This window comes from Pelobates fuscus, chromosome 7 (assembly GCF_036172605.1).
Source record: "Pelobates fuscus isolate aPelFus1 chromosome 7, aPelFus1.pri, whole genome shotgun sequence".
Classification (NCBI taxonomy): Eukaryota; Metazoa; Chordata; class Amphibia; order Anura; family Pelobatidae; genus Pelobates; species Pelobates fuscus.
In genome coordinates, this window is record NC_086323.1 from 85,930,393 (window position 1) to 85,943,744 (window position 13,352).

The 13,352-nt window shown below is 38.4% G+C and overlaps 1 protein-coding gene across 1 annotated transcript; it reads right to left on the reverse strand.

The window, feature by feature from the left end:
- Positions 1-3,267: 3,267 nt before the first annotated feature.
- On the reverse strand, positions 3,268-13,263 carry ITPA (inosine triphosphatase). The gene is made up of 9 exons (XM_063427353.1): positions 13,136-13,263; positions 10,392-10,449; positions 10,232-10,296; positions 8,678-8,751; positions 7,422-7,453; positions 6,563-6,678; positions 5,505-5,581; positions 3,922-4,048; positions 3,268-3,413 (listed from the first exon to the last, which is right to left on the reverse strand). The coding sequence occupies exons 1-8, from the start codon at positions 13,196-13,198 to the stop codon at positions 3,949-3,951; spliced, it is 585 nt and encodes a 194-aa protein (XP_063283423.1). The 5' UTR covers positions 13,199-13,263; the 3' UTR covers positions 3,268-3,413; positions 3,922-3,948.
- Positions 13,264-13,352: the final 89 nt, after the last annotated feature.

Genomic DNA, 13,352 nt, shown 5'->3' on the forward strand with positions numbered 1-13,352 from the left:
GGCAATATTAAAAAAAAAAAAAAAAAAAAAAAAAAAAAAAATTTATTTTTATAAAAAATTTTCAAAATAATTTTTATGCCCTTATTTTTCCTTCCGTTGTTATAGCAGCATTTTCCTCAGCAGATTTCAACTTCTTATTACATATTGTTAGAAAAATTGTGAATTACTTTCATTAATTTTACTTTCGTGGTTCTAATAACATACTATCGTTTCTATGGTAACGTCTACCTTAGCAGGTTTAAATATCCCTAATAGAACAGGGAAATATATCATGAATTCTGTTACTGTATAATTGTGAATGTATTAGTGTAATCCAGAATTCAAATATCTATAAATAATATACAAAAATCCTGGTAATTCGAACCTACTAATTGCCATAATTATTAATTGCAAAACCTCCATGACAAATCAACAATAAGATTTTTATTTTTATTTTATTTTATGCAATGCCATTATTATTGAACCGTTTAGTTATATAGTACCAAAACTGAATACAATTTTACTTTATTTTATTTTTCTAAATATTAGCGTGTATGAATATTCTGCTATCTTCTGCCCGAGCACATAAAAACGGCAGTTACATTTAAATCTGCCTGGGCGGGCGTTACTATAGCAACGCTAATCAACAGATTGTTAAAACGATACTTGCCGGTTATAACAAGTAATGAGATTTAATAGTTATTGTATTTTGATACATTGCGACCAATAAGTTAAACGGAAGTTAAATTTTGTATCTGTGAGGAATTTACTCTGACGAAATTGATATCGGCAAGCTGCTATATAAGTGAACGCACTCAGACAGACCTCATCCATTGATAAAGCCGCAGGAGCGGAGAAACGCGTCTGGAGAGGTCTGACTCCCATCACTACAAGCCTTAACTCGGATTACAAAAGGACTTTTATTCAACATTTTTTTCAACATCATATATTCTGACTCGGGACGCCGAGCATCTGAATAAGGTCTGGACTCTTTTTATGGCTTTTACTTAAATAGTCCGAGCAGGACATAATTTTTTTTTTTTTTTTTTTTTTTTTTTTTTTGCATAAGCGATTGTTTTTTTTTTTATTTTTATTTTTCTTTTTAATTGTGATTGAAAGTGGTTGCTTTCTGTGTTCGGACAGGACATTTTTATGTATCAGTGATTTCTTTTACATTGAATTTTTCACAATAAATTGTGTTTTATTTATCTCCAAGTGCGCTAGTAAGGTCATTTTCTGATCTATTACTTTAGTAGGGGTTATATATTTATGTTTCTGTACTATATTTTATAGGTAGTTAGGTACCCTATTTAGCTAAACCCCTTGCACATTCATTTAATCAGCGCTCCACTTATTATATATATTTTTCTATATTATATAATGCCCAGTAGGAAATTTCTACGTGCCAGGCAAGGTTAAAATGGGAAGGGAGAAAAAAAAAAAAAAGTTGACATGCTTTTCCGTTAAAATGTGGAGCACATGTTTAGCCACCTGATGTTTGGCCTCATTAAAAGATATCTTGAAGAAGAGGAAAATACATTTAAAGGGACACTATAGTCACCAGAACAACTACATCGTTTTGAATTCTGGTGAGTAGAATCATTACCTTCAGGCTTTTTGCTGTAAACACACAGAGAAAATGCTGTGTTTACATTACAGCCTAGTGATAACTTCACTGGCCACTCCTCGGATAGCTGTTAGAGATCCTTCCTGGGTCATGGCTGCCTAAAATGCATCCAAACATTCAGTGTCTCCTCCCTCTGCATGCAGACACTGAATGAGGAGATGCGGATTGGCCAGGGCTGTGTTTGAATCATGCTGGCTCTGCCCCTGATTTGCCTCTTTGTCAGTCTCAGCCAATCCCATGGGGAAGCATTGTGATTGGATCAGGCTATCACTTCTGATGATGTCAGCAGGCAGGTCAAAAGGAAACAGTGACAAAGCAAGCAGCTCCAGTCTTAAAACACAAGAAAGATTTTACTATATTTAGGGAGGCATGAAGGGGTAAGGGTGGCTAGATGGTGGTTTTAACCCTATAGGGTCAGGAATACATGTTTGTGTTCCTGACCACATAGTGCTCCTTTAAATAATGTAAACTATAAAGTTACTGTGACGGAATATGCCATTGACTTTTGAAGAGGCTTGAAGGCCAGCTTTCTGCCCACAGACTATGGGTCTGGTGGGGAGGTGTATGGGGGCCCTGGACTAAATCTGTGCTTCCCAGCTGGATTTTAGGAACTTGTTTTACACCTCAAGCGCCTGAATTGGAAATACTCTGGAACGATTACTCGGATCGGTACTACGCCGCAGTCTGGTAAATCTTTAAGTGGGTATTGCTCAGTCCCCCGAACTCCAAAAAGAGAGATATTTGGAAACGAAGTCGGGCAGGCAATGATGCATTGAAGGATACCTGGGACTTAAGTGCGATTTCTTTCCAAAGGATCCGGGAAAAAGCCGCCACATGCCTGGAACTTCTCACCAGAGAATAGCCACGACCAAGTAAATCTTTAACATGCTTTAACTCGGGTGCTGTTTCTCTGAATAGGGCCCTATTTGAACAGTGAGGGTGCTTGACCATAGGATTTCCAGGGACTTGTATTGTGTGTGAGGGTAAGTTTTCCTAGCCAGACTTGAAGACCTCTGGGGATTGCCTGGACTTGTTTTTCACCTCAAGCGCCTGACAGGGAAAAACCCTAAAACACTCTGGAATGGTTCCTCAGATCAGAACTGTGCCGAGGTTCAGTGGACAAGACCCTTAGAGAAGTCAGTCAAGCTTTTTCGACTGAGTCCCGAATAGCCTAGGAAGCTGACCTCAATAGCTATGACTATCAAAGTAAAAACCAACGAGCAGCTTCGAAGTAAAAACTATAGATAGAAAGGAACGGTGAAATACATCTGGGAATATTTAATGCTTAACCCAACCATTGAACATGGTGGATGAAGGCCTTTAGGGTGAATATATTTACAGATATCTATAAACATGTACACAAACAGAGAATGCCCATGTAGAATGCAATATAGTTTCCCTGCAATATTGGTTACTTATTTTAGCATTAGTGCTCATCTCTATTCACCCCTACTATGGAGAGAAAAAAAAAACACAGCTACTAAACCCAAGCAATGAATGAAGGAATTAACAAGAACGCTATGGAATGCGAGATCAATATATTTTTACAACTAGTTAGTCCATGTCTAAATATGGAAGGGAAATAATGAAGGTCCCACTGGTAGTCAATGCGAGTGACACATTTAGTTATGTTAAAGAAATGAGAAGATTATGTTTAAATATTAAAAAAAAAAAGTTTATTTAGAACAGTTTTGCCCCATGTGCAGGTTACGTTTCATATGAAACACTGTGTAGCTCCAACAACCGAGGTTTTCTGATTTCTCATAACTTTGCAACAGGTCACAAGTCTTCTCTGATAAAAATAGCGCTGTTGTATAAAAGAAAAGAGTATAATAACATTTAAAAAAAAAAAATAATTTATAAAAGTAAGTTTGTGATATAGATATATATATATATATATATATATATATATATATATACATATACACACATACACACACACACATTTCATGGTGTTTGTAGTCTGCAGGTGCAGCCTTTTGCTGTGAGTTAGTGATTTTGAGCAGTGAGAGACTGCAGGGACCCGATCTATGTACAAAAACCACTTAATTAAGATAAGATTGTTTGGATACCTATAATATCCCCTAATATACACGGCCAAGAGAAATAAAGCTAAAAACCTCTGTGTGCTCAAAAAATATATGTTGAAAATTTTAACATGCAGGGCTTTCCATTTCATGTCTAACTTTAGCCTCCAAGTGGCAAGAGGATGTGTAACATTTTGCACTTCAATATGTCAAAACCCCACAGGAATCAAATATGTAATGCCTTTTCTTGGGTCTACAGTGAGAGATTGTATTTTGTAAGCAACTTACCCCTTTAAGCCTTCATTACGAACAACATCAAGAAGAGCTGTTCTGGATGAAATAGTCAGACATTTCCTTCAGGGCTCTGTACCGGTGAGAAATTGTATTCTTTACTTCCTTTGGGAGCTCTGCATACCTATAATGAAATACATAGTAATACAGCAAGTACAAATCAGCAGTCTGAAAACACAGTGCTTGAGAACCTAACATTTATGTCTAGTCAGACAAAGGGTGGGGACTTGCACAATATGCTCAATACAACGAGTGGTAGCCATACAAATATCTGTACAGTCAAAGGAGGAAGTACATACAGTAATTGTGGTTGAAGTTACAGGCAAGGGGTCATGTTTAGAGCTGCAGAACTTTCTAAACAACACCTCCATGCACCTCCATGCACCATGACAACCTATTCTTATTGCAGAAGAGAGGTTGAGAACGCAAACACTAATAAAGGGGCAGACAACCTTCGGGGATCGAGATGTCGTGGACTACATCTTCCATAATGCTCTTAAGAATCAGGGGACATGTAGAATACAACATTTGGAGTGCCGAATGTTGCCTACCCCTGCACTAGTATATAGTGACTGATATAGTGTAAGGGAGGAAAAAACAAAAAAACCCTATAAGAACACTAAATTAATGTAATGTTGATTAGATCACCTGGACAAACATTTTCGTGTATTGTAAAATAATTTCTTGCTTAAATCCTTGCAATACTAAAAAGATTTAAAGAGTTTCGGTAGTGAATGTCTACACAGATTACAGTAAAATAGTGACACCCAGTGGTTATTACAGATAGCGAATATTTTTAAAGGACCACTATAGTGCCAGAAAAACATACTCGATTTCCTGGCACTATAGTGCCCTGAGGGTGCCCCCACCCTCAGGGTCCCCCTCCCGCCAGGCTCTAGGTGGTGGAAGGGGTTAAACTTACCTCTTTCTCCAGCGCCGGGCGGGGGACTCTCCTCCTCCTCGGCTGAATGCGCGTCACGAACCGCGTGCGCATTCAGCCAGTCTCATAGGAAAGCATTCAAAATGCTTTCCTATGGACGCTGGCGTCTTCTCACTGTGATTTTCACAGTGAGAAGCGCGGAAGCGCCTCTAGCGGCTGTCAATGAGACAGCCACTAGAGGCTGGATTACCCTATTAGAAACATAGCAGTTTCTCTGAAACTGCTATGTTTATAGAAAAAAGGGTTAATCCTAGCTGGACCAGGCACCCAGACCACTTCATTAAGCTGAAGTGGTCTGGGTGCCTATAGTGGTCCTTTAAATATACTTCAATAACCTCTACCTTACATACTTGTGTCTTGCTCTCTCCTATAGGGCAGTGCTTTACTCTCTCCTCCAGCTCTTCATTCCCACCCTATTTGATTGATATTTCCGGTCCTAACGTGTCTTATACCCCACCTCCTACAGACTGTAAGCTCGTTTGAGCAGGGTCCTCTTCAACCTATTGTTCCTGTAAGGTTTCTTGTAATTGTCCTATTTATAGTTACATCCCCCCTTTCATAATATTGTAAAGCGATACGGAATCTGTTGGCGCTATATAAATGGCAATAATAATAATAATGTGCACACATGCCTACTTACGTCTTTTCAAAACCATCTGGCTGGAAACATGGATCCCATCCAAAGTCCCTAGGACCACGTGGTTCCACTATTTGACCCTGAAAATAAAATTAAACATGTTTAACTTCTCTAGAAGCATCAGATTCCAAGTGCGTCTTGACATTTGATACCAAAGATGCATTTTTCTCAATACAAATAATTACTCTTATAAATCAAGTAAACTTCAAGGGAGGAACAAAATGCCAGGAACTCTATCAGGATCGATTCATATCATTTCAAAATAAGCAGGCAAATTTTGTGCCTCAGTTGAGACTGGCTTAATTTTTTAGGCTCATTACATACGGGAATACAAATATTTATAGTATAGTAATGGCACACAACCTGGTTCACTTAACAGTGAACCAGGTTGTCTGTAAACTGATGATAGGCACGGTATGTCTGCTATCATCCTACATGATGACAGGAACAGCTCTTTGGGATAAGCTAATTATAGACAGAGATTTAAGAGGTTAAGGTCTGTCCTCAGAGACCAGAATGAGATGCTCCTGACTGGAGGCAAACACACTAATCAGTAAACCAAGTGACAGTTTAAATGGTGACCAACTCATCTACAAAATGCGTTAAAATAATATATATTGTGTAAAATGTTATCCAATTTTATCTAACCCTAAGGATGGTATTTAGGTTTATAATTACCTTTTGGGGTTAGTATTTTAGCTTTCTGTCAAATACAATCATGTATGAATTGCATAATCTTAGCCAAAACAGCTAGTGCCAAACACATGGCAGGCATGACAGTGCGATAATCATGTAAAGGGAACGATGCACTGCTTTATTTACAGGGTGGTAGATTGATGGACAACTCCAACAGCAGAGGTGGTAGAGACATTTAACCAATTACAACTTCAACAATTTAGAAACCACTATAAAGCAAAATGGAGCACTGAATAAGTAGCTTACAGCTGTAAATTTAACTTGACACACTGGTCAGCTGGCCAAAACAAAACCAAACAAAAAATAGAATGTGTTCACATGGTAAAAACATTTATAAATTACAGATCAAAATGTCTTGTACACACCAGAGTTTTCCCTCTAAACAACAGAACGGGGTCTTCTGGACGTCCAGTGCTGAAAGCAAACGTGCAGAGGGCATAGGCAGATTTGTCTTCAAACCCCGCTAGTAGACGGTGCAGTCCTACGCACAAACACATGTTCTAATTTAAGGGTATCCTCAAAAATATTATTCTGCACTTTAATATTAAGAGTTCTCCAAAGCTGTGTAAAATACGGGTTATTACAGAATGTTACCTGACTACTACAGTTATTGACTAAAGTTTGAATTATTATGAATTTAAAGTGAATTTGTAGTTTGATTTTTTTTCTGCCCCAACGTGGCAATTTTGTCCTGAAATTTGATATCCACTTTAAAAAATATCACTTTGAATTTACAGTGTTTCACTTTTTAGTGGATAACCCTGTATGATATTCACAAGTTATCTTTATGGTCCAATACACACCAAGCATCTGTAGTTTTACTTAGGCTTGCTAAAAGGTTCCCTATAAATTGTAGCACAAGTGTAGAACAAATTAAACTAACAATAGATACAGCATCGGCATACTAGCAGTTTGCAAGCAAACACTTGATGGAAAAAAGATAGGGTCGCACTCAGCCACAATATTTCAATCTAGGGTGCTACTGAGCATGGGTCAGCAAAAAAAAAATCACACGGAATATGCATAAAAATAAAAAATCTCAGACACTCACTGTGATTGTGTCCAGGCAGGTTTATTTGCAATGTTTCGACCTGTCAAGGTCTTTATCATGACAGGTCGAAATGTTGCAAATTGAGATTGAGATTTTTTTCTTTTTATGCAAACAAACACTTGGCTAATCTTTGTTCAGATATTAAAAATTTAAAAACTGGTTCATTTTCTTACCTTCTGGTTTTAATTTTTCAAGAAACCATTTTCTGCAACAGAAAAAAAAAAAGAAGCAACAGTTTGAGGGAAGTACAACCTTTATAGTATAGTGGAGGCAACATGATCTAATCTTGTATGGCTTACCTTGAAAGGAGGGCAAGATCAAAAGCCATTGAAAACAAAAATGAATAAAAATAAAATAATCCTGTTCTTTAATACCACATCCCAATTTGAACTCACCGTCCTAACCATTCATTCCTTCCTTACATCATCCCTTGTGCTACAGAAGAGAATATAAGCCCCTTACCACTTATATTATAGTAACACTAGAGCCACCATAAACACTAGCTCATTAATTCTCCAACAAGCTAAAGGAACACTTCAAACACCATAACTGCTACAGTGCCAAGAGGGTCCCTGTGCCTCTCCAAAGTAAGAAGTCAAACCATTTGAAAGTATCTGTGGTCCACCAGACGCAGTATAACAGGGCAAAGCTCACTGACTGAGAGTGATCAGCTGACGCCAGCTCTCATCCAATGGCAGGGCTTTACCCTGGTATTCGCATAGAACACAACCAATAACATCAAGCACGGAGTGGCGTCTCAAAAATAAAAAAATAGACACAAATGACTTTTTATTTTACAGTTTGTTTAAGCTTTGAGCAGGATTACACACTCTTCAGAAAGAACCACTGTTTATGATACAGAGGGTTATTGATTATGATTTTAATTCAGTAATAGACAGTAATGCCACGGGGCAAAAGTAGAAGACACTGGGACTGAAAGGAATTGATTAAGAAATAATAATATCAGACATTGGAGATGTTGAAATAGTAGAATTATAATTTCTATAGTAAATCTATCTTAAATTAATACTTGCTACAAATTGACCCCATATTTTAATGCAGTCTATATACACTGAAGATATAAACATACACGTTGCAGTAATGCAAAGTCCTTATGGTGCTTTTATGGTATTTACCCTTTAGGAGGCTTTACAACATACACATTTTAATCTGTGCAAAATTGCAGTTCTTAATCATGGTTATTAGCTTTAAAAACAAACACACATCTTGCCAAAATGTACCTGTTGCCTTTGTAAAAAGAGTCTTCAGTTAGGTGGGGAAAACAATAATGTGACTTAATCCAAGTAGTAATCTGGGTTCTAGATGAGCATGCTGTGTGTGTGCTCTCAAACCAGAAGAATCCAATTTTAGGTCGCAACATATGAGCTACTGTTGTATAGAATACAAAACATAATTTCTTGATACTTACATATAAGGACCAGGCAGACCACCCAATGCATTGAAGCATAAACATGTGTCTTCAACTATAACTGGACCTTGAATCTGGGGGTGGGGACAAACACAAAAAGTATTGTCATAAAGGGAAATATTAGAAACCAACCACCAAATCCCCAGGTATAGGCATAAGGCAAATTTCTTCTGAAAATGTATGTAATCCCAAACATAGCTCAAAATGTGACTTTATTTAGGCATAAGGAGACATACACAGTTATTCATTATAGAGTGATTTGATAGGCATTTAATTTAAGTTCCAAATTTTGGGCTAAGAAAGACAAACTAAAAACTATAGCTACCTTAGATGAGATTTTTTCCAAATTTGAAACTTTGAATTACCAAGAACTCACAACTTTAGTGTCTAACACTTTCTATGTACAAATATCTACTTATGTTACAACACTAATTAAAGCGACACGGTCATGCCGAACTTACCTTTCTCTAATTGCTTTCTCTTCTCTCCCCCTCTCAGAATCTGTTCTTCTTTTCCTCCTATCTAATCTAGTTTTCTTTAAAACATAAGACAAAGTAGGGACTACTTTGTCTTATGTATTTTTCCGACGCCTGACCAGCTCTGACCTACTCCCTGTGGGTCAGAGAGATGTTCCTGCAATACTCACCCTATTCTCCGTGATTCCTCGATGCCTGCTTTCAGTATTCCCTAACGTCCTGTCTATGTGAAACTACCGAATTGTGTCCTAACAGAATGAGAACACTTTGTTCATTCATATTGGGACGCAATTCACGTCTTTTGTTCGGATCGGAATTTAATTTGAATAAATGAAATGCCGATCTTGTCGTGCCGCGAGTAGATAGCTCCTTAATTCCCATGGTATTAGGGAGCTATCTATTAAAAGATCTAAATTGGTCTTTCAGACATATTTACTTACTTTATTTAAGTGAAGAGTACTTAGTATTAGTGAATAAGGGAGTTTTAAATCTCTGAGTGCCCCTACTCGCTATACCGCGAGCAGGGGCATTTCTACTAAACAATAAAAAAAATAAGCTTCCTACCCCCCGAATCAATTAATGGGGGTCCTAGTACAGGTCCCCATTGTGGGGCATCTAGAAAAATAATTAACAGAGAGGACATAGTGTCAGCCCCCACCCGTGCCCCGCGAGTGGGGGCTATTCAACAGAACAGGTTCTCCTCGCTGGCCCCTGCCCATGAGCGACTTGTGAGGGCCGTGATAACAAAAGGGGAAGGGGGCATACGATACCTATTATAAAATAAAGTTATTAAAAAAGATAAATTGTTGTGCCTAGGGGCATTTGGGGGCGACATGGGGCACTATAAAATGTATTGGAGTCGGAAGAGGGGTTTAAAAAGGAAACCAAAAAACGGATGCGGCTGCCTTAATGACTGAGCAGTTGCCAAGCACAAAATTAATACATATTAATTGCTAGATTTAAAGGTACAGTACACTTTTTCTATGGTTTATTTAATAAAACTTTGCTCTGCCATGCAATCTTAATCTTGGAAGTTGTGCCATCCCTGGGCATGCATCCTTCAAGATACTTTACCAACCTGCCTTGCAGCTTCTTTGCACTTCTGAATTGAAATCTCATCGGGTTCACCTTGGTACTCTGGTACTGCAGGTATAGAAATAAAAAAACAATCAAACACACATTAGCAATATTGAGCAAGTTTTGTTTCATGGAGGAATTAAACTGTAAATAAAACTTACAGTCAATTTTCTTGGCCACTAGCTTACACGGAAATCTGTCTCCAAGGATCTGAATTACCTTAAAAAAAAAAAAAAAAAAAGTTAGAAAATCATGAAAGAAAGCAATATGTAGCCAGAATTACACATAATGATGATAACATAAATCAAATAGTTTAATTTCAGAACTCATACTATTGGTATACTTTATAAGTCTAATAAAACCCCTACATTTTTGACTAGACCACAAATTGTAGCTAAAAGACAAGATAATTGCAAATAACAATAACAGAATTGGAAACATTTCTAAACTGAGACTTTTTACATGTTTTTTATTTTGGCCTAATATTTTCAGTTAGCTACAATCCAGGGATAAGCAAATAAGCTTGTGAATGCATGTCTAAGGTTACCTCCAGGTAACTCTCCAATAATGGAGAAACAAGACCTGCAAAGTTTAGCAATTGTTATAAAAGAAAGGGATTCTATCTGCTGCTGGCTGGGCATTATGAAGTTGTAGGTCAAATGTACAGCTACATGCTGGCCACCACTGATTTGTAAATGAAACAGCTCAATTTAAACGTGAAACCCTTTTTATTTAAGCTATCTATGACTCACTCAATAATTTGTTGGGAATACAGAAGTATCACTGTATAACAGCCAAAGACTTCATAGACTTAACAAAAAAGTATGTACATATGATTTATATTTGACTTCATTTTGTACATTACTGTGTTTTAAGGCACGGTTATCTATTTTTTGTATTTGTGTTCTGTCTCTATTCCTACAAGGTTTTGGGGAATCCTTGTAAGGTTTACTGCTGCCTTAAAGTATATAGTGAGCACCTAATTTTTGTGTTTTTTTTAAGTATATTCTAATCAGAAGTAAAAAAATCTATGGGACCATAACCTGTATGTATATGTAGAACGCTGCCAGGTTGTTTTGAAATAATTGCTGCCCCTTAGCACACATCTTTTATTAAAAATAAACAAAAAGCCTACTTAAAGGAACACTCCAAAAGTGAGCACTTAAAGGGACACACCAGGCACCCAGACCACTTCTGTCCATTGGAGTGGTCTGGGTGCCAACTCCCACTACTCCTAACCCTGCAAGTGTAATTATTGCAGTTTTCTATAAACTGAAATAATTACCTTGCAGGGTTAACTCCACCTCTAGTGGCTGTCTACTAGACAGCCACTAGAGGTCACTTCCTCCTTCATAGCACAGATTATCTGTGCTAGAGCGTTGCTCATTTCCCCATAGGAAAGCATTGAAATAATTTTTCAATGCTTTCCTATGGGGAGCGCTAATGCGCATGCGTGGCATTGCCGCGCATGCGCATTAGGTCTCCTTGGCCGGTGGGCGGGATCAGTCTCACCCACCGGCCGACGGAATCAGTAGGAGGAGCGCCGCGGAGGAGGAGACAGCGATGAGGGACATTGTCGCTGCCTCAGGTATGTGACTGAAGGGGTTTTCACCCCTTCAGCAACTGGGGATTGGGGGTGGGAGGGAGAGGGAACCTCCAGTGCCAGTAAAACTGATTGTTTTCCTGGCACTGGAGATTCCCTTTAAGCTTGCTGAAGAGCTTTATGTTTGAAGAGTGACCTTTTTTCTCCATTTTACAAATTTTATAAATGAAACCTGTTACCTCCACCCCCCAAGCTCTCAACCTGCCCTGCTACTTCCTTTTAGTTTAGCCTAATTTAGCTAAATTCAAGAGGCAGGCAATGCAGCTGGGCAACTGCCTTAGAAAGACTTCAGTTGCACTGGAAAGTCTGTGATTAGACAGCCACAGAAAGTCTGAGCTATGAAGGGAGGGGAGATTGCAAAAGCTACAGAGGAGAGATGTGCAGCTTTTGCATGTCGGTTTTAAATGAAAGGATCACTATAGGGTCAGGAACACAAACATGTATTCCTGACCCTATAGTGTTAACACCACCATCTAGCTCCCCTGGGCCCCTCATGCCTCCATAAATATAGCAAAGATATTACTGTATTCAAGCCTGAAGCTGTAGATCTGCATGTTGTTTGCCTCAGAAAAAAAGCTGTCTGCTGACATCATCAGAAGTGGTGGCCTGATCCAATCACAATGCTTCCCCATAGGATTGGCTGAGACTGACAAAGAGGCAGATCAGGGGCAGAGCCAGCATGATTCAAACACAGCCCTGGCCAATTAGCATCTCCTTATAGAGATGAATTGAATCAATTAATCTCTATGAGGAAAATTCAGTGTCTGCATGTAGAGGGAGGAGAACCCAGGAAGGATCTCTAACAGCCATCTGAGGAGTGACCAGTGAAGTTATCACTAGGCTGTAATGTAAACACTGCATTTTCTCTGAAAATACATTGTTTACAGCAAAAAGCCTGAAGGTAATGATTCTACTCACCAGAACAAATTCAATAATCTGTAGTTGTTCTGGTGACTGTAGTGTCACTTTAATTACCTACACTTGGGTTATATCTACTAAACAGTTTGTTTTTTGGCAGTGGAATGTCATTTTAAATGGGGGCTACATAGTGACCATCATCATAAGTACTTAGAACAATTCAATAAACATCAATGTAATTTGACAAGCAGGACCTTACATTAAGTATTACTTTTTCCCAAAAGACCCCTACTAAATGGACCTGCAGGGCCACTATCACTATATATCAATAGAGTGGAAGAGTGAACACTGAATAACCGCGTGCTTAGCAACCAAAACTTTCTATGATATGTAACCATAATAAACCTATGTAAATCAATAAACATAAGAGATATAAGATAATACCTCTTCGAGTTTCTTGGCATTCCCAGTCACAAAGACTATACTCCTGCTGGTGAGAGCGGCCATTCCAGCTAGCTGCTAATTGTAACTCAACATGCACAGTCCTGGCAGGACCACTCTGCACTTCCGGGTTCACCGTCACCGCTTCGTCCAATCAGGGAGCGCCGCCGGCCAGCATTCCACCAAACAACGCTCTCAACTGAACCGACTAGACCCGGAA